Source organism: Protopterus annectens, chromosome 3.part0 (assembly GCF_019279795.1).
Source record: "Protopterus annectens isolate FY-2018-M chromosome 3.part0, PAN1.0, whole genome shotgun sequence".
NCBI classification, from domain to species: domain Eukaryota; kingdom Metazoa; phylum Chordata; order Ceratodontiformes; family Protopteridae; genus Protopterus; species Protopterus annectens.
Genome location: NC_056731.1, coordinates 125073545 through 125097135, shown reverse-complemented (window position 1 = coordinate 125097135; position 23591 = coordinate 125073545). Strand labels below are relative to the sequence as shown.

General features: G+C 39.4%; 1 protein-coding gene across 1 annotated transcript in view; it reads left to right on the top strand.

The window, feature by feature from the left end:
• Window positions 1–23591, top strand: part of LOC122796782 (macrophage mannose receptor 1-like) — a 2734532-nt gene that overhangs the window by 2109922 nt on the left and 601019 nt on the right. Inside the window, 2 exon segments of the mRNA XM_044065509.1 lie at window positions 11791–12011; window positions 12083–12139. Coding sequence (XP_043921444.1) covers window positions 11791–12011; window positions 12083–12139 — 278 coding nt within the window.

Here is a 23591-nt window from a genome sequence, read left to right as displayed (position 1 = left end):
GTGATCCTGTGATGTAAGATGTGTGTCACATGCCAAAAGCAGCAGCATGTCTGTGAGAGAGCTACTATAATTCTCTGGATTGTGAGTAATGAATGGGCTAGGCTGCTGATGCCGCTGAAAACAATGCAGCTGGTGGGACCCTCTGCTTATGCACTAAGGAAAGCAAGGTCTGTTTGTACTTTATGTACAGGGACCACCAACACTGCCTTTCTGGGGGGGGGGGGGTCTTCTGAGGGTCCCAAGTATAAAATGCTGTCTAGCATAGTCTTTCCAGGGTGGAGAGTTGCTCTTGTGAATAGTGTTGGCACCACTACATGACATGAAGAGATGCTATCTTGACCTGCTGAGTTGATGTGATGAAGACGTCAGACAGACAGTGCTCCAGAGATGAATTTTAAGCATGAGAAGCTATCACTTACCTGTTATTTCTGTTAGAGTTAAATGTGCCCTTGCAGGATATTTAACTGATGTGTGATGTATATGTCACTTTTGTTTTTTTCTGCTTAGAAGGAGATCTAAGAGAATGCACTCCGTACCAGTGGAGAAATAAGTAGCATTCCACACAAAGGAGTGAGGCAACTACTGTCATGTAATTGATTAATTAGCAGTATCAAAGCAGCATTCAAGCAACCACTGCTACAGCATTTACAGCTTCCTGTCACACATCTGTGTCACTGTTTTTATGTACAGTTTGACAAAAGCTACAGATGGACACTATTTTTTCTAACCCACATGCTCAAGCTATATTCTCAGGGTTGCAGGAAGCAAATCTGAAAAGGAAGCAGTACTGTAGGGTCAGAGTATGGGTGTGTCATACATTCACTTTCTGTAACTTCCATCCCATCCCTAATACTTGGTTTCAGGTAGGAATGACGGCAAGATACTACTATGGAACTTTGAAAGTATGGAGTAGAACAAAGTTCTAGAGGATTTTTTCCACAGGAAAAACAGAAAAAAACAGTAAAAAGGACAGTACCAGAAAACGGACACCGCTAATACAACAAAGTCCCATAAGGACCAGCAAAATGATAGTCTGTTGCCTAAAACAAGTATAAATCACGGAGAAAAAGTAAACTGGTTATGAGCCACAGAAGCAAATGATCTGTGGAAACTATTGGTTGCAGATCAGTATATATATATATATATATATATATATATATATATATATATATATATATATATAAACTGTGTGTGAATGTACATATTTGTATTCCACTGCTCCACATCATCTAAAGCACAGTCTTCCATCTAACTACCTTACAATCACAAGTACCTCTCATCATCCACCACACCCACCCCATCCCAAGCAGATCTCTCACTCATGACCAAACCCAACCAAACCATGTCCAAACTACCCAAACCCACATACATACACCTCTTACTATTGCTCCTAGGCATATCCACCCTTCCACTGCCAACTTCTATCACCAACCACCAAAAACAAATTAATTTTATCCACATACCAAGAAAAACTATGTCCACTAATATTATTACAACACACCCTTTTACTCAACTAATGCCATATCACTAACAAACATTCTTTATTCGCCACTATGCACATAGATTACAACCATCACACTACCAGTCCAAAACAACTATAAAGAACTTTAAGACCCAAAACAAACTACTCAAACTCTATTTTTACCTCAGAACCCAACTCATTAGCTGTGGTGATATACACCCAAACCCAGGCCCACAAAATCTAGGAGCCCCAACCCTCAACCTGAATGATATCCTACTCCACCGAGACAAATCCATGCTCCTCATTTTAAATTTAAATGTCAGAAGTATATTAAGCAAAGTCCACGACCTTCATGCACTGCTCTCCTTTTGTCAACCTGAGATAGTCATACTAACAGAGACTTGGCTTAAACCAGGAAACCACAACAATGAAATCACTCCACCAGGTTACAATCTAATTTGTAGTGATAGAATAGGTAAAAAAAAGGGGGGGTTGCTATAGTGTATAAATCTCACCTCATCCTTGAGAAATTAGACATAACAACCCCAGACCTCGGTAAAGTTGAACTCACTCTAACAAAATTAAAACTTAATGATAGTAAACACATCAACATCATAGGATGATACATCCCTCAAGGCAAAAATATCCCCATTACAGAAAACTCCTAGAATGGATATCTAACTCCTTCCCCCAGGAAAGCAGAGTATCAGCAGACCTTAATACTGACTGGCAAAACTGTTCCACTCATAACCCATTCTCCCATATTAACCTGCATGGTCTAACCCAACTCATCACTTCCCCCACAAGAACACACAAAAGAACCAAACACCAATCCACTCTAGACTGGATACTCATATCCCACCCATCACTGATATCCCTAGCAGGGTGTCTACCAGACACCCTGTGTGACCACCAAGCCACATTCTTACTCAGATCAAAATCACCACAACTGACCCAAATATCTATGTGCCTAATTAGAAACAAAAAACACTTTAACCGCTCCAACTTTATAAACAACCTAAAAATATGCAACTGGACTCCCCTAATAAACCTACGTCTTGATGAAGCTGTACTATATTTCAATGCTACCTTCTTAAACACCCTTAACCATCATGCCACCTCTAGTACAATAAGAATTAAAACTAAATATGCCCCCAGGTTAACCCCATACACAAAATCCCTCCTCAAAAAAAGAAACAAGGCCTGGACCAACTACCTCAACAGTAAATCCCAATTGAACAAACAAATATACATTGAACCACGTAACAAAGCCAAAAAAACTCACCAAAACAGACAAAACATCTTACTACCAAAAGTTACAGGATAAGCACAGGAACAACCCACAAAAATTTTGGACAGCAATTAACTCTATTCTACAACCAGGTAAAACAACTACCCCAACCCCAAAAATAGATAACAACCAAGAAGACATCCCCGCTCAATTTAATAAGTACTTAACAGAAACTATCCAGACTCTTGCAAACAACCAACCCTATGACAACATCCCCACCCCTGCAAATCCACCCCCCCACCCCAACTAACAATTGCCCCAAGTTCAGCTTCCACACAGAACCAACTAAATCCACTGAAAAACTACTCCACAAGCTCAAAGCAACGTCTCTAGCTGCAGATAAATTACCCACTGAATACCTCCACCTGGCTGCAGAAGCCATATCATATCCTGTCCCTATCCTAATTAACAGATCCATCTCCGAGTGTATAGTACTCAAGCTATGGAAAATATCACATATCATCCCTCTACATAAAGGGGGAACCTCCCTGGAACTCAATAACTACCACCCTATAGCCATACTACCCCCTTTAGCTAAAATTTTAGAGAGGGTAATACACAAGCAACTAATGAAATATCTTCTAGGAAATAATCTAATAGCAACACAACAACATTGCTTTAGACCCTTCCATAGCACCACCACCTCACTAACAGAATTTACCAATATTGTCAATACTCACAGAAACAATGGACTCCTTGTATCTGCCACCTTCCTTGACTTGTCCAAAGCATTCGATATGGTTAACCACAATAAACTCCTTCTTTCACTAGCAACTCTAAACCTTACCACCCCTGCAATCTCTTGGTTCAAAAACTGCCTAGAGGGAAGGAAACAAGCTGTTATGTGGCAAAACCAACTCTCCCCCTCCCTACCAGTCTCCCTAGGAGTACCCCAAGGCTCCATCCTGGGGCCAGTTCTTTTTACTGTCTTCACCAATCAGCTCCCAAACAGCATTCCTAAAGCCTCAATAGTGCAATATGCAGATGATACTACCATAATATGCGCAGCCAAATCAATTGACACCCTTCCCTCCCTAACACAAGAATGATTTTCCCTAGTAGAAACTTAGATTACAGACCAAAGGCTCATTCTGAACCCAAGTAAAACCAAGCTAGTACTCTTTAGCTCCCACAGAGCCACACCTCCCACTGATTCTTTCTTCATCTCCTCCTTTAACAAGACCACAATCACCCCACATATCATACCAAACTCTTAGAGGTTGAAATAGATAATCACCTTAGATTTGACCTACATATTTGTATAACCATAAAAAAGTACATAAAAAACTTGGCCTACTGTATCCCAATAAAAAAATCCTCACTGGCCACTCCAAAACTACAATAGCGAGGACTCACCTACTATCCACCCTACTTTATGCCTCCCCTGTGCTTACAAATCTCTGCAAATCCAACCTAAACAAACTTGATAGTTGTTATAATAAGATAGCCAAATTCGCTACAACCTGTCCCATCAGAACACATCACTGTGAATGCCTAAAAAAACTCAGTTGGCTAGAACTACCACTTCTACGTCAACTCAATCAACTATCACTAGACCACAAAACGATACATAACTCTGAAAACTCCCCAGCCCTAAAAATTATTTTGCAACCCTATACAACCACCAGGCCCTTGAGGTCTAGCACACAAAACCTCCTCAAAGTAACCAAATATAACAATGAAGCTGGTAAGTCTGTCTACAGTCACTGTATAGCAAAAACCTGGAACTCCCTTCCTGCCCACATAACTGACAACAAATCCCCATCACAGTTCAAGAAACTTGTTAAAACTCACTTTTTGAATAATTGACTGTGCTCCTGTATCCCCCCTGGCTAACGTCTCATTATAACGCTTCACCTAACTTAAGTAACTCTGCTAAGCCAACCAGTCATAGTACTGTACCCACTTAGGACTGTTAATCTACTCCTCATCCCATCTTTCCAGGAGTTAGGGAAAATTACCCCAGTAATGTTGTGCTTTCCATAAGCAACTAAAACCAGGCAAAGACATATAGTGAATCAATTTGTTATCCTTCTCAACTATAGCGAGCATCATCTGCTCTCTCGGAGCCTTGTTCTACATCTCTCTGCTTTTACTCTGATAGTAAATCTGTCACAGGAATCCTAAATTTAGGAATATCATCTAAAATGTAATATTATATTGTAGAGAATGAATGCATCCTGTCTGTTAGTTAATGTGTATGACAAAGTCTCTTCTATGGAAATTGTATGTTAAAACTCTGTCCTTAAAACTATGTTTTGTAAAAAATTGTTCTCTTGGAGATTTTTTCCTGGGCCTCCACTGAAAACAGACTTGTAATCTCCTGGTCAACAAATGTAAAATAAATAAATAAGTATATGTGTGTAAAATATATATATATATATATATATATATATATATATATATATATATATATATATATATATAAATATAATATTAATATCCATTTATTTTACCATTTTTGCAGTAACTGCTACAACTGTACATGTGGACTGCTGCTTGCCCTGCAATCTGCCCCATCTTTCTCCTGGTGGCACACTATTTACCCTCAAGCTTGCCTGTCCATTGCGTGATGGAGATCCTGTGGCAGGGGTGACCTGGTGGCATCTCCAGTAGCCTATGACATTTCTCGCTGCTATGATTCCCATTGGTGTTACTGCTAATGGATTACAATTTATCACTTGGCAGGAGTAGGAATGGGTGACAGTGTAGTTTGTGGATCATTGACTTGACTCTTGCATTGACCACATGGAGAGTTACCTTGGGTGTTTTACAGAGCCACACTGCTGTCTGACACTGCTGTCACCAAACTCTGAGGCAAGCCAACTGTTGAGGGCAAACACTGTGGTGACTGATCTCTTCTTGGGTCTGTCCTAGGCAGAATAGTAATAGTAGCATGGTATTCACTCTAGCCTCCATCCAAACAACATCCTGAGAAAAACGATGGGATATCTGGAACTCAGGGGGAAGGTGAAGAATGATGAATGACCATTCATGGTTAGTTAATATGTATGAACTGACTCAAAAGCCAAGTATGAGATATTTAAAGTATAATGCTTAAAAAAGGTTTTATCAGAGTAAAATGCATTAATATGTCTCAAATGATGGATGCAAACTATCTAGAAGAAATGCTAAGTTTGTGTAATGACTGTTATGATGTTTGAGTGTATGTGCTAAGGTCCATTTTTAAAATGACATAATTTCTATGGGCTTATAGTTCTATTCCACACTTTTTCTTTTTTGTTGTGAAGGTGGTAGTAGCAGCAAAATAAATCTATAAGACTTAAATTATTTTAGCCCAGTCACAAATTCCAGTTCATAATGGGAGATGCCTAACCTTGTCAAAGCCATTAGAAAGATTTAATTCATCTAACCTCTCCTCATCCTGAGACAGAAATTCATCCTGGTGGGGCATACCCAGCAGTAGCATAGCTAGAATAGGGCTAAGGAGGCAACTGATTTTGGGCACAAAGCATTAAGGAGTGTGAATGGACATCAGAGACCAATCTCAATTGCTCTTTAATGTATACCGGCATTTAAAAGCCAGTATTGCATTTGCTGTCAAATCTGAGTGCTGTAGTGTTCCCTGTGTTGTTTAAACTGTAGCAATTGCAGCAGTGTTGTAGTGTACTGTCTCACTGGCAGTTTCATGCAGGAGTGGGTATGGCTAGGGTGATTGAAACATCTAATGTCTGTGAACTGGAATGAAAATGAGGCATGTCTGGCATACCATGCATATTAGCTTGTGACATTATGTATATAACGAATGTAGATGAGCAGCTCTGAGTACTGTACGTTCCTAATAATCTATCTAAAATAAGGATGCTTACACTTTTCGTAGGCATCTAATTCTGCAGCCTCTAGAAGTTGTCACTGAATGTACAGAATATATTCCAACATTGCAATAACACACCAGGATGGCACATTCATCTTCTAATGGTTTTCCTTCATTCAGGTCAAGCAAAATATGCAAGGGGGCATTCCTGCCTATCTTTCAACCTTTCACAATTAAAAATCATAGCAATGGCCTTTAGAAATCAAAATCAAAAACCTTTATGCATATATGTTCATCAGCTGCTAGTTAAGTGTTTCGCATTTAGGTTATCTGATCGATAGTATGAAAAGTAATGTTCCATATTTTGGAGATGGAAGGATGAGAAGAAACATCTGGCATGTGAACTTTTGTTGTGTCCTGTGCCATTGATAGGCATAGCACTGAGCTGTGGGCTCAGTCATCCTTGCATGCTGTGGTATTAGCACATAGAAGATTTACAGATCGTAGATGGGGAAAGTCTTTGGCTGATACAAAAGGAGAACACTTTGGCCAAGCAACTTGTAAGAATAATAGTAACTGTTGCTAGCATGATTATTAGTTTGAATAAAACGCTGCAAGAATGATATGAAATATAAAGGGTTAATTTAGAAATAGTTTAAAATGCAGAAAGTAGTAAGTGTGCTGGCAAGCATATACAGCTTAATTAGATATTGGCATCCATGTAAAGGAGTATGTTATTGAGAAACAAAGTCTGTAAAAATAACTGCGCAGATGGCAGCTGGAAGGACATCAACGAAGTAAAGAGATGTAACATCAAACAAGATAAAGTTGGAACATCAAGTTTCAGATAGTGCTGGGACACCACGTTTCAGATAATGCAAGACTGAGTTTCCATGGATCATCAAACTACAAAGAACCAAGGACAAGGGAACAAAGGAAAACTGTTATACAAAGAAAAAACTGTTATACATCAGACTGAGAAAATATATCAGACTTTTTGGTATAAATATGAGTGTGTATAAACAAACTTTGGGGATTTGCCATAGAGAGCTGACAGCATCTGTGTTACATGCTTGTAGATCCAAAAGGAAAATGTAATAGTAAAAATGCGTATTAACTGAAGCAGTATGTCTCCGTGTATTTATTGTGCTTTGTACAATACAGTAATAAGACTAGTTGGTCAGAATAAATAGTTAAATATACTTTGGTATGCATGCATGCAAATGCAAGTAACAGCAAGAAACCAACAGTAGGCAGTATATAATTCTTCAAAACTCTTTTTATTAAAACAATTACTGGAAGGGAAAGGGCTGTGACTATGAGTTTGACGGGTTAACACGAACTATTGTGACAGTGTGCAGTGGGCTGAAACAAGTCTTTAGTAAAACAAATCCTCTAGTTAGGAATACAGGGTGATTAGTTTCTTAATAATGACTTTTTCTTTGAAAAACTTACAGGGCAGTGAATATTATACAGGCTATAAATGTTATTCCTAAAAATGGGAAACTCTCCTGTGAGTAAATGGGTCTATGCCTTGTTATTGACAGAGTTCATTTAACTGTATCTAAGTCACATGTACAAAAGTAAGGAGGCTTCCATATGTACCCGAGTCTGCATGCATAATGCTGGCTGAGGAATGCATATTCACACGGGTGAGAACCACATCGTAATGAATATTCATTAGCACTGATTAATGTCAACCGACTGGGGTGGGGTTTGGGAGGTGTTTGCTACTGCGCATCTGGTGAGCCAGTATACTACAACATCGCCACAATTGCTACAGTTTTAAAGAAAATTATTTTTTTAACTAAAACCTGAGTACTGTATCACTCCATGCAGGATAGAAACTGCAGCTACTGCTTGCTTCATTTGTTGCACACAGTCTGCTACAATTTAAAAATAAAGATTTGTTTCTCCACACTGTACATGGTATAAACTGTAGAGGAAGTTTGATGCAGTTTAAAAGAAAAAGAAAAATATTTTTTTTTCTTTCCTAATGTAAAATCTGTTGGGAGCAGGGCACAGAAACAGGATTTGAACGCCTCCTGCATTTCAGGAGCCTCAGGTACCTAATCACAGATTTTTTTTTTTAATTGCTCCTTTGCTGAAGATGGGAGGATGTGGGACACAGAAAAAGGACCCGGTTGGCTGGTTGTCTTCTGCATTTTTCCCTTTTTGCTTTCCAAATGAGCTGGGAAGCCAGGGCATAACTTCAGAACCACAGGCACTATTAAAGCCAGCTATGCCTCTGATTCTCATACATAGTCTAATTATAGCTAACAAAGTATCATTGTTTACAGATATCTAAATACCTTCTGCTGCTTTTTCTCAGTCTTGTGGAGTAGAATGTCTACCCTAAGGCTTTTCCATATCAGTAAACTTCTCACCCTGCTGTGGAATCTAAGTCCAATGACCTGTGGAGAAACCTGACATCTACTGCTTGTATCTGCAATATAATTTCTTCAGGATTCATAAAAATAAGCTGACCTGTAAAACAAGAGATTTGTCTGAGCATTCAGGTCTGATAACAGCACCACAGATTCAGAAGCATAGCAAGGGTGGGGCAAAGAGGCCACCATTTCTGGCATAGTGTGTTAGGGGGCACATTAGGCAAATGGCGATCAGTCACTAGTGGAGTTCAGGGATTTAATTCTTTACCAGAATTTCTGAATGCTAGTATGGTAATTAATTCCAGTACTGTCTTATTTTTCTGTCACGACTGAAGGAAGAGGGGCCTTTTCTTTTTCCCTTTCCTTCTCAACTTAGAGTTGAGGGACACCAAATCATACAGATAATGTTGCAATACTGGGTGTTGAAAAAGTGATGACAGAATGTGCTGATCATGGAGTAGTAATAGGTGCTGGATGAGAGGCACCAGATCCTGCAGAGAATGTTGTGATACTGAGTGCTTGGTAAGTGACACCAGATGACTGTACAGATCATGAAGCAGTACTTGGTTCTAGATGAGCGGCACCAGATCATGCAGATCATGGAGCAGTACTGGGTTCTAGATAAGTGGCACCAGATCATGCAGATCATGGAGCAGTACTGGGTTCTAGATGATGGACACCAGATCATACAGATAATGGAGCAGTAGTGGGTACTGTTTAAGTGACAGTAGTGCATATTATGTTCCAGTATTGGGTGCTAGATGAGAGACATTAGATCATGCAGATCATGGAGCAGTACTGAGTGCTAAATGAGCCAGCTCTGATTTGCACAGATTGGTTTGATAGCCACAAGATTACAGTTTCTGTACCACTGTCCTTGTCACTGTTTTATTTTTCCAGGGCTAACATTTATTATTTAGGTCACAAAGTTCTTAGACCCTTCCACTAAAGACAGATGCATCCCTCTTTGAAGGCAGCGACTCATTATTTTCTGTGTAAGTACCACAATCTGTAGATTTGGGGTTGTTGATTTTCATTATAGCTGTGTCTCACTCAGAATTTACTCACTCATTTAGGAAATAGAGTTTAGTGACAGATACAGTTAGAAGGAAAAAAATTGTATGGAAATATAAAAACTTAATTTCTAGATCCTATCTAAACTTCATCATTTTTATACCCTGCTCACAAAATTCATAAAAATATGTTTATTGTATCTTTCCCAACAAATTTGTAAAATAAAGTTATGACAAACCCCTGCATTGAATGAATAAGATTTAATGCCAATAAGGCTGAAACAGCTTTCACTGCACTCATACAGGGACAAGCCAGAGCCAGCGCACAGTGGAGGTCCCCATCACCCCACACTCCCACAGAGCCTCAAACAGAACATGCTAAAGCAGTCAGGCTTAGGCCTTCTTCAACTCCTCAAAAAAACAAATGTAGACTACATTAGCAATGTGCCATGACCACTCACAACATTGTAAATCATTTGTTGACTTTTCCTTGTCCTGAAGAAAATTCACACCTGAATCTTAAATCTACATGTTGACCGGGTTGTTCTGTTTAGGGATCTCAAATAGATTTTTCCAAGGAGGCTGAAGTGTGGGATCCCTCTTCGATAGATGTCTTGCTCTGATCCCCTTTCCACTAGATTGGGGACCACCACCCAATTTGTCAGCATGGACCTTATTGTCCCTAGCTTCCATGCAGCCCTGAAGATTTCCCTTAGACATTCCAGCTTATATTTCAAGGTTCCACTTAATATGCAGTGCTTTGAATATTATCTTTCATTACATTCTATTTTTCCAGATAATCTTGCAGGACTGCACTGTCTCCGTTTCATTTCAGTTTCTAGTTACAGTTAATTCACACAAGGCTGCAAAACTGATTCATAATATGCTATTCATCTACATTCAGCAATATTTTATTTCTAGACACCAGGCTTGAATGAATTATTTTGTTCCTTTGAATTTACTGTTACATATTTGATCTGTCTAGAGCAGCCATTTAGATAACTGTGGGATTCAGCACCAGAATTAATTTACTCAGCTGATCCTCAGTCTGATTTTGTGCAAAGTGGTTGTTAGTTTGGAATATTTAACAGCTTATATGGTAAGACATATTTTGGTACTAGAGTTCATTAAATTTTTCTGGTTTCTGAAACATGCAGCACTGTGTAATTTTTGAACCATAACTGACTATGCTTTACATCACCAAGTTTCATATAGCTGCAGCTTATTCTGGATGTGTTGCTCTGGAGAAGTTTAGTGCAAGGAGGAGCCTGCTGTGTGAGTGCTCCTCGGTGCATGCTGGCAGTCAGTTTTAATATTGAATAAATGGTTTCCCACAAATGTATTTGTGACTGTGGCCATAGACAGGACATACACTAACACGAAAAGATGGTAGAGGTGCCTGCTTCCTGAAAAGATACTGTACACCCTTCTCCTGTCAGTCATAAGTGCATGATTACTGTCATGACAGTACATACAACTGAAGTTTCCACTTGTTCCTATTTTTTGTGTGACAGGCTAGACTCCCAAGAATTACTTAAGAAAGAACAGCAGTTCAATGTTATGAGTGAAGAGTTTCATATAATAATAAGACTAATTGAAAGAGGTGTATTCATTGGTGGGACCATGAGAAAAGAAACACAAACTAGCTTCTCATACAGTGAGACAAATCCTGGGACACAGCCTGGCATTAAAAAAATACTATTTTATCAGCAGTTCAAATTCACTGAATTTTTTTGGGTTGATCATTTTAAATTCTGTGTTTTTATCCATAAATATTTTTCTTAGCCATAGCAAGTCATCCAATAATGCTAAGCTGCACATTAAATTTTAGAATGCATTTCTTTTTCTTTGTTTCATAGATCCAAGCTTGCCAGAACAATCAATAGAAATTCCAGCTGAGTTTGAGAGCAGTAACTACACAATTGTGCAGAACAAAATGACATGGGAAGATGCTCAAGATAATTGTGAAGTTAAAATTGCCAACCTTGCCAGCATTTTAAATGTTTATGAACAATCATTTTTATGGCTGCAAATTATTAAGTATGGCGAGCCTGTCTGGATAGGACTGAACAGCATTAAGGTACAGTATCCCATAATATTTCAATAGTATTGTTATTTACTTTTCATTTTTTTTTTTTTTTATTTCTTCAGTTCCCTCTCTACAGTGGCAAACAGAATATTAGTAGCCTGAGCATGTGGCTTCAGAGAGTATGTCTAGTGTCAGGTGGTAGTCCAGTAGATTTTATTTTCTACGTAACTGCATTTGTGTTTCCTTTTCTCATTTCACTAAGAAACATTTGGCATATTACTTGTTTTTGCAAAGCCCCTGACTGCAATAGTTGCAGAATTTTCTCACTCACTCACTCACTCACTCACTCACTCACTCACTCACTCACTCACTCACTCACTCACTCACTCACTCACTCACTCACTCACACACTCACACACTCACTCACTCAGTGTCTTAGTCATAATAAATGTCATAGCATTCCAGTGCTTGTATTGCTAGTTCACCTGTGAATTATCAAAGCAAACATACTTTACTGGAACTGGCCAAATGATACATCTGATGCTGTAACAAACTACAGGGCCTGGACACTGACACATCATAGAGATCACCACTTTCCTGATTAGCATTCAAGGCACACAGTCCATTATGTGAGAAACATTGTTACCTCAGACTGAGTGCACTCAACATACCTCACTCAGTCTAGACTTCAAATGGCTAGTAGTGAATTACCTCATTATAAATAAATGAATGGCACAACCTGGCCAAACACTGACAAGCCATACTTAACACATAAATTAGACAATAATGGAGTCCATGCAGTCCTTATAGTACAACAGATCTCCACTAAGCAGAATACGTTCAGTCCTCCACAAAAGTATATTCAAAGAATATGAACGTGTTGTGGTTGGAAAAGCAGTAAATCCTAATTACTAAATGTGATAGCAGATGGATTGGCATGAGTGAAATTTCACACAAGCTGTTATCTAGAGAGCTAAATCATGTATCATTAATACATCATAACACTGCATGGGTACTGTTTCAGCCATGAGGCATAGATGCTGTAGGGTTTGCTTATTGTTAATCTGCCCTGAATGTCACGGTACCTCAGCTCAACTGAGCAAACTTCTTGTCCTGCATCCATATTCCAGATTCACTCAGGAACAATAACTTACATTCTTCTACCCAATTCAACAAAAGAAAATAATGCAGGCAGTCAGCTCCTTGGAAGCAGAAAAGTTCCAGAACTTCACAGTCTGTCAGATGTAGCATACTGGATCTGTATCACTAGATCGAGTTTTCAGAAACTCGAAATTCATATCGGCAAGACAATATAATAAAATTTTTGAAAACTCAAACATTAGAAACAGCAAAAAAACACAAGCTGCACCACTCACACCCCTTGCATATTAAATATACCAACTACATTGAGGAAAATGGTAAATTTTCCAATCATCACTGTAACGCTTTCTCCATTCAAAAGCTTTGAGTTTTTAGAAATGCGATCATATTGTCTCACCAATACAAATTTCAAGTTTCTGAAAACTTGATCAACTAACAGGGATCTGCCATACATTTAAAAAAATAGCTATGGTCTTACAAAGCCAAATGGCAAAATTATAAAAAAATTAACCAGACACTCTTGAAGTGACCTACCTTACTAGGATCGCATCCATACTACTTCTTACTATCTCTCATTGTTCATTAATAAAGGAAGCAAGGTTCTGATAAATGTTCTTAGGTCCAGAGAAGAACTGCTCCATCTCCTGATTTCATAGGTCCAGATGGGGTTCACTCAATCTAAGCACTATGTGGACCACAATAGACTACAGTGTAATGAACTTGACATCTCTAGCAGATATGTGGAGGTGAAGGTGTTGAGTTGATTTGACACTGAGGAGTCCTCTGTAGAATTAACCAGGACTAAACATTCACCCTTTCCCTGTAATGAATTTCATGGCACATTCATAACATTTGCCCAGTATTAGCACTGCGACCTTTCAGCAGGCATCCAATGTAAAACAGTTCTTTCACTTCATTTTCCTGTGGAGAAAGGAACCAGGCATTTATGTCCATTCCCATCATTACTGTTCATTTCCCTACTAAAGCTACTATTTTGCATTATTTGAACAGAATGGCAGCTCTCATACCTTCCTCTGCATAACCATAACATTTATATCTGGCTCTGTGTCAGTAATATTCCTCCTTTTAGTCACATTCTTGCAGGTTCTTCTTTTGAGACCCGGGCAATGATACACATATTCAGAACTATCTTAAATTTCAGATTCTCAAGAGTCAAATAAATATATTCAAACTTGTTTCAAGATACATATTCAATGGATTCAAATTGATTTTCTATAGTGTTGTACCTGGCGTCACCTTTGCAGATGAGAAATACATTCATGTAATCCTCTAGATCTGCACAGACATCATAGAGTTGAAAAATAAATATAGCTGATGTGAAATTCTCATCAAAAATAACCTCTTCTACTCATTCTCCACCTCTCCCTCCAGGGTCATGGATAAAACAGCATTTTATAGTATATTATAAGCTCTGCAAAATACTGTCCTTTCAGTAAGCAGGACATGTTTAGCAAATCCCCACAAAACCATCTCAGTCTATCTGGTATGGCAAAATACACTTTATGCAATGTCACCCATTCCAAAGCATTAAGTTACATGAGTTCAAGCTAGCATTATAATGTAGACTAGTAAAGCTCAGAGTACGTTTCAGTCAATCCAGATTTAATTACCATCTTGGGCATCTGAAAAGTTGTCAGGGGAAGTGTTGAGCAATATATTTGTATGTAGCTTTAAGAAACTACCCAAGGGCTTGCACAAGTGTATAAATGCTGAGAATGTGTGAGCCTGACTGCCATTTTGTAGTAAGCTGTTTTAATGTAAGCATGTATGTCTGTAAGGTCTGTCTGTTAATCAGTTTGTTTAGATGCTTTAATACATAGAAACACATAAAGATGGATAGCAGCATCATAAAATATAAATTAATTGATTAACATACAGACCTTACAGACATACATGCTTACATAGGTTCATAGGTTCATCGGCTGGTACTAGGCTATTGGTCCTAGGGCCTATACAAGCCTAGCCATAACAATTCCCTGGATATTTCTTCACACAATATTTACTTCCCTGGACCACTGTCTAGCAGGGCGACTTGATGTGATCCCTGGAGTGAATTTCCTATCGCCCATCCAATCTTCAAGGTTCCTTTTGAAGAGGGCCAAGGAGGCGATCTGCTTGACATGTATGGGCAGTCTACTCCAGAGAATGGGGAGTATCTGGGTCAGGAACCTATCCCTCCAGCATGTTTTGTTCATTGTGATGACAAGGTTTAGATCCCTGGAGCATGTGGCTCTGAAGGATTGGGATTTCTTTAAGCGGAGAATGTCCAACAGCTCAGGGTTTGACATGGCCTTGTATGTTAAGCAGAGATCGCCTCTGAGTAGACGATATGCCACAGAGTACAAGCTGGAATTTTTTTTAGATGGTCAGAATAGGGCATCTGCTTTAGGCCTGTGATTCTTTTAGTGAGGTATTTCTGTGGCCTTTCCAGCTGTTGCAGATGTCTTGTGAGGTACATACCAAAGGAGGCATTGTACTCTATAATGGGTCTAATGAGGGATGAGTACAGTGGAACAATGACCTCGTTTTTCTGGATGAAAAGCCCTTAGTGATGAGGTGTGCCACATAGAAGGATTTCCTGACTTGTGGCGATGTGGTTATCAAAGGTGAGACTACTGTCCACCTGTGTCCCTAAGTCTCTCATCACACTTTCAGTGTTTATTGTACTGCCACCTATGTGGTAATTCATGGGTATATGGTCTTTCCCAAAGGGGATAACTATACATTTCTTGGCACTAAGCTTGAGCCCATGGCTCTGGCACCAAGCATCTGTTTCTGTAAGGCCCTTTTGTAGAATATCCACATCATTTGGGGATTCAATACTGGCTCCCAGTTTGCAGTCATCTGCAAACTTTGCTAGCCAGAGTCCCTTAGTGTTGGCCTGTACTTCAGAGAAGTAGATGTCAAACAAGAGCGGTCCCAGGACTGAACCCTGAGGTACTCCACTTGTCACTTGTCTGGAGCTGGATTTGGAGTCGGCTACTTTTACAGTCTGGGTTCTGTCAGTAAGTCAGTTGGCAACCCATCGAGTGATGTACGGATTTATGCTCAGCTTAGTAAGTTTATCTATGACTCCAGAGTGGGGGATGGTGTTGAAGGCCTTGGCGATGTCCAGATAGGCTGTGTGGACCACCTTATCCTCGTCCACACCTCTGAAGACTGATTCAAAGAAGTCAATCAGGTTCAGGAGACAAGATCTTCCCTTCACAAACCCAAACTGGGTGGGGTCCAGTGTTTGAAGGTTGCCAACGTCTTTGTTTATAAGCTCCATGATAATGCATTCCATGCCCTTGCAGATCAGGCTCATCAGACTGATAGGATGGTAGTTCCCGGGATACAAGGTGGATCCCCCCTTGTGGAGTGGGATAACAATAGCTGTGCGCCACTCAGTGGGTACGAAGCCTGATGTGAGGCTATGATTAAACATGACGAGGTGCCAGTTCATTTTGTAGTTCATGTAGTACACAGCCCAGGATGTCATCTGGTCCCTTGGATGCTGTATGCTTAGCTTTGGAGAGTGCAGTGTCTACCTGTGTGGCCGTGATTACCAGAATTTGGCAATCTTTTGGTATTGAGATGGGCCTTTTAGGGGGTGAGAGTGGGTGAAGTTGGCACTAAATCGATCTGCCAGGATAATGGCAATATCCTTGGGATCAGTATATTTAATTTATATATATATTTAACATTTCAACAGCTTACTGCAAAATGGCAGTCATGCTCGCACATACTCAATATTTATACACTTCTGGAAGCCCTTGGATAGGTTCTTAAAGGTAAATACACACACATTGATCTACATCCTCCCTCTTAAAATGATTGCCCTTAGTAAAAAACAACATTGGAGTTAGGCATGCATTATTATAAGACGTTAGAAACAAACACAATGTTCATGTCAAAGTTGTCGTGTATCTATTAGATGGTCTGGAGATACGACTGGATCTAATAACATAATCTGAACTGAATTTAGCAACAGGGACAGTCTTTGGTGAACAACTGATATCAGGAACTTCTGGATTCATCACAGGATTGGGAATATTCTCTGGCACTGGAACAACAGACAACGCACTCTGAGATAAAGAATCTTTCTCACAGGCTATGTGCTGTGATATAGACTCAAACACTGTTACCAAATGTTTCTGATTCCACCTAAACTCTGCTCCTTGTAATTCTACAATGTACAAACTCAGCTTTGGGCAAATATTCTTCATGACTCCAATCCGATCGCAACCTTTGGATGTTTGCATCCTTACCACTTCTCCTTCTCGTAATGGATTGAGTGGTTCGCTGGTCTTATTGTAGTAGGACTTCTGGGTTGAACTCTTCTTCAACAGATTGGTTTTCACTGATCTGTTGTTCTTGACACATGGAACCAACAATTGACTACTGATCGGTAATGTGGTTCTGGTTTGTCTCGACAGAAGTCTCTGAGCAGGTGAACCAAGATGTTTATCACAAGGAATATTTCTAAGCTTCAAGAGATCCAGGAAAACATCACTATTGTCTCGTTTTGACTTCTCTAGTAATTGTTTTGCACTTTTAACTGCATGTTCTGCCAAACCATTTGACTGCGGATACTCAGAGCTACTCATAACATGAGTAGAGTCCCACTCTTTGGCAAATCGTATGAACTGTTGGCTTGTAAACTGTGTGCCATTGTCAGAAATAAATGTGTGGACTACCATGGACTGCAAAACAATGCTTCATTTTAGTAATTACAGTACTGGACGCTAGGTTAGGAAGTAGGGCAATCTTAAACCAATTGGAGTAAGAGTCTACTAACACCATGTAATGCTGACCACGCCACTTGAAAATGCCAGTGGCTACTGTTGACTAAGGTAGTTCAGGAATCTGGTTTAGCTGAAGTGGTTCTTTCTGTTGATGTGGCTTAGTACTATGACATGCAGAACAAGATGAAAGTACTTTCTCAATATCTTGTGACATAGAAGGCCAAAATGCTAGTTCTCTAACTCTTCTTTTGGTAGAGTCAGTTCCTGGGTGACCACGATGCAAGATAGTAATGTACTCTTGTTGCAAGGACTTTAGAACAATTACTTTTGGAACTTTCTTAATGATACATTAGTCAGATAAAATCTCATCTATGTATGGAATATAAGGTTGCACTTCTTGGAGTAAACTGGATTGCTTTGACGGCCATCCTTGATTGATAAAGTAGTTGAACCTTTGTAAAACTGGATCTACCCCACCTGCTTGTCATCTATGTTACAGAGGGACAAGCGACAAGAAGTATTTTCATATTATACTACAGACCTCCAAGCATTCTTCCTTCCAAATGGATACTCCTTAAGGTGAGTCTAGATGTCTTTCAAGACTAATGGAGGACAAATGTATCTAGTACTCCTCCTAAACCAGTAGCCTGATATTCAGATTTGGAGACCATGATGTCTCTTTATTTGGGAGACCTCTCTAGCTGTCTTGACTTTTCTAGCTGCCCTATAAGTATCATGTCATGTCATGTACATAATGATACAGCATTGACCACAGTGTGGATGGAAGCATGTTTTACACAAACAGCAGATGCTTGGGATCAAATTTTCCAGATATTGCATATACTAAGAACAGGACTGGTTCTGCCATTTGTTTCACAGAATCACAGCTATTCTGTTGGAAATGGGCTGAGGAGTTGAAATTTTCACTTCTATCTGGCTATGCCTCTTTCAGAATAGCAAGCTTGTCTTACTGCTTATTGTATATGGTTTCATAAATTGACACACTAATGCCCTGAAACTCTGCACTCATGCATCAAGCCGTATGCCCACACTAGGGCTCAAATCCTTTTAACATTAGTTATGGTATGATATTTACCATAAACCACTTTTAATGAGCTACTGTTTCCCAGTCCAGGAGAATGAATGCTACAGGTCGCACATGAAGATGAGCTACAAAAATATCCCAAACTTTTAAACTGACATGTGTTATCAAGAATGGGGCCTAGGGCCACACCTCTCAATCTGGAATCATCAAAAATCTGGACAAAGGCCCATGAAAAGTATGTACAATTGGCCAAAAATCTGCACAGTGATTAAAATAAAATGTACATACATAATAATGTAACCCCGCCCACTCTGAATGAATTGTGGGATACCAAAATTCAAACACAAACTGGAAAACGGGCAAAGTAACACAAAATGTAACCGGAACAATAGTATTTTATTTATATGATGCTAACACTGAGACTCTGAAGATACATTCTAAGGGCAACATTTGAAACAACTATTAACAGCTAACTATTTCAGCTAGGAAGCTCACAAGATGGTTAAAATATTTTATTTTATACTTACAAAAACATCTTTTAATAAATATGATTCAGTATCACTTCCCCATGGGAATTATCTTAAAACCGTATGTGATACCCTTTCAGTAGGGGAACAATGTGCAACATCAGGCAGTTTTTATAGCTCAGTCTGAGGACCTTTCCAAGTAATCAGGTACAGTTGAGAGGTATGCACAGCTCATAATGCACATTGAGTGCAGACTCCTGTCCAGCATCCCCAGCACCTTACCATGCATTTTCTGAAAGATGTGAAGTCTGAAATTGAAATAGGTGCCATTATTTAGTGAATTCAGTACTCCCTGATTTGCCAGAACACCTCAAGTTTTACGAGGAAGAGATCAAAAACATGAGACAACAACTCTGGACATTCTGCTAAAATCTGGACACTTGAGAGTTATATCCTCCATTTCTCCAAAAGTTATCAGTTTTAGAAGAGATTGAAAGGGGCAGAGCTAAAATTTGAGTCAAAATCAGAGACAGTTGAGAAATATACTACAGAAAGCATAACATTCCATTGGTATGAATTAAATTCAAGTCAGCTAGTATTCACATGGCTTGACTAATTAAATGCATGATATAATGAAAGATGCAGGAAAAATAAAATATGCCATTTAAATGCAATCATTAAAACAGTGTTTTAGAGGCTACGTTTAGCAGAAATTGATTTCTAGTGGCGCACATTTTATTTATAATAACCACGATTCCCTACACAGACACATACACACACACACACATATACACACACACACACACACACACACACACACACACACACACACACACACACACACACACACACACACACACACACACACACGTGCACACACACAAATCCCCAAGCATGCATGACAAAAGACATCTGACCCTTTCTTCTCACAGCTGGAGATTTTGTTAAACATTCTTAGAAAACTTCATTGCAGCCTTGCAGTTTTTAAATGGATACCTTAACAAGTGCATAGATTTGGCATTAGTGAATCCCAAAGAAAATGAATTAAAATAGAAGAAAATGTTTCTATAATAAGAATGTGCTGGTACAATGAAGCATACACTGCTTTCTGAAACTGCATATGTTTATTAGTGACACCTGAGCTACTAAAGAAAATAATTAGGCAGTGTTGCACCTGCTCTAGTCCGTTACTACTTTTGCTAGTTGTACTGTATAACAAAAGTCTTGCTGTTATTATCTTCTGCTCAGTCGACTTGTAAAACATAGCAACTGCTACTTACTGTTCTTAACACACCAAGTAAATGATGACCTGTGTAACTGTTTTCCAGAGCTTACAAGCTAAGCAATTCCTGTATAATACCAAAAAATTGCTAACTGCTGCTTGCCCCCAACTTCCAGTCAAAAGTCTATCCATATCTTACATGTGGATCACAAGTAAGAGAGTTTACTGAAGGGATTGCCAGTCCTTGTACTACGTTCACAACCAGACATTTTAAATAGAAACAAATGTTATCAACTATAACCTATAATTAAATAAACAACCCCTTTTTCAAAACAAGGAGACCCACAAGCATAAATGTGGGAACACACCCTCAAAGCACTGACAAGCTACTAAGCAATACCATAATTATTCTCACTTACAAATAATGCGAAAAAAAATACTATAATTCTCCTTGAGTTGCACAAAGGCAGAAGTGATCCATTAGTGCTTTCACTTCTACAGCCAGTATAAAACTGTGCATACTTACCAAAACTGAATTCCTTTGATCAGGAAGTCAAAGCTCTGCAGAAATGGTTCACTTAGCGTTGAATAGGCAGAGATTAAAAATGGCACTGCTTATTGGGTTGCTGTAATATGAGGTAAAGATTTTTGGATGTCAAACATTCTGAAGCAGGCTTATTGCCATCCACTGTTACTTCACCATTTTTATTTAAAGGGAAATTTCTTTGGTCAAACCAACCAGATTGCTCAGAGGACTGTCACTGCTCTGATGTCACCATGTCCACCACTGAACATTGATGATTCCTTGGGGAACACTGCTGCTGCGCGATGATGTCAGTGAGCACATAGGAAACACAGAAATACAAAAAATGAAATCAGGATTTAAAAAGCTACTCAGGAATTTGTGGCACACTATTATTTTGAGCCCCAAAATGGTATTTTCTGAAGAATTTGGTGCAGTTGAGAGGTATGCTAGGGCAGAAGTTGAGTATGAAGCCCCGACTAAACCAATGTCAAAATCCCCTTATACATCTGGGAGGTATAGAAGCTTTCACTCCACCAGAAGGTTTGACTGTCGAGATGTACTCCAGTGCATTCAACTTCTTACTGCTAAACAGAATAAACTCTGGTTATGGCAACATTCTGTGCATAAAGATAAGAATAGCTTATTGAGTTAAGTAGAGGGTCTTTTGTGTTTACAGAAATGTAGCCAAGCATTTGGAATATACTTGTCTGTAATGTATACATCTTCGGCAAGAGCTGTGTATGTACCAACCTTTCCATTGTTATTTTTGGCAATAGATAAAATCAGTAATATTATTTTTCTGCATATTTTCAGACATGTACATACATACATACTGATACTGATGGTGACAAGTTTATTCACACACACACACACACACACACACACACACACACACACACACACACACACACACACACACACACACGCACACACACACACACACACACACACACACAGACACACACGTGCACACACACGCACACGTGCGCGCACACCCCCACGCACACACACACCATGCATACATGCACACCCACGCACACACACATGCCCACACACGCACACACAGATGCACACACGCACACCCATGCATGCCCACACAAACACACACACACACACGCGTGCACACACACCCCCACGCACACACACCCATGCATACACACACACCCACGCACACCCACATGCCCACACACGCACACACACAGACGCACACACGCACACCCACGCACACCTGCACACCCACACATACACACCCACACACACACACACGCGTGCATGCACACACACACACATACACGCGTGCGTGTGTGCACGCACATACATACACAACGCACGTGCCCACGCACACATGCATACCCACGCACACACACGAGCACACATACACATGCACACCCACGCACACACACACACACACACACACACACACACACACACACACACACCCATGCACACATGCACACCCACGCACACACACACACACACACACACACACACACACACACACACACACACACACACACACACACACACACACACACAACAAATGCAGACTTCCTGGCAATTTAGAGAAATGCCTGTCAACTTACTGGATGTTTTTGAGTTGTGGAGGAAACTAGGATGCCTAGATTAAGAGCAAACAGAGATGGGGGCTTTGCAAACTCTGGGAAGAAGGAGCAAAAGTCAAGAACTCAACCACAGAACAAAGAACTGTGAGAGGTCAATTCTGCTTGCTGTACCACTGTGGTAATAATTACTTGTTTTAACGTACAAAACTTGCTCAGACTGGCAAAGGTAGACACTTATTGTGTACAACGCTGATGTTTGCCTGTGGAGGAAAGTTAAAGAAAGTATAGCTAACTTGTTTATCTGAGATGCACTGCACATCCCCCATTCATGCACGTGTGAGTGCACACACACACACACACAAGCACGTGTGCATGCACAGATAAGTCACAGTAATAAACTTACACTAAAATTAACAAATACAATACATTGTGTGATATAAAAAGTTGTGTGATATAAAAGTTGTAAAACTTTTATAACCACAAATATTTAAGTTAACTACAATGAACTCTAGTGTATCCTTTCATATCATATGATATGTGACTGACATGACTTTATACTCACCTTTTTATTATTGTACTTTTTAAAAACCTTTCATCTTTATTCTAAATACTTACTATTTTATGTGTTTTATTATTTTCTAATGTGTTTTATAATTTGATATTTCATTTTGAGCTATGCTGGAGCTTTTCTCCCCGGGCCTCTACTGAAAATGGAAATGTATCCAGTTGGACTAGCCCGGTCAACAAATGTAAAATAAAATAAATAAATAAATAAATATTGCTACAGGCAGTTTTGTGATTGCTTAGCTGTGATAACATAATAGCAGGATTAAATCATGTGTATTCATTGATGGCCTTCATACCCATTAATTATAGCCACTTTACTGACTGTGTACATACACCACAGATGTCTGATTGTGATTTAAAATAAAATAGCCACAACAAAGCATTCTAACTTGC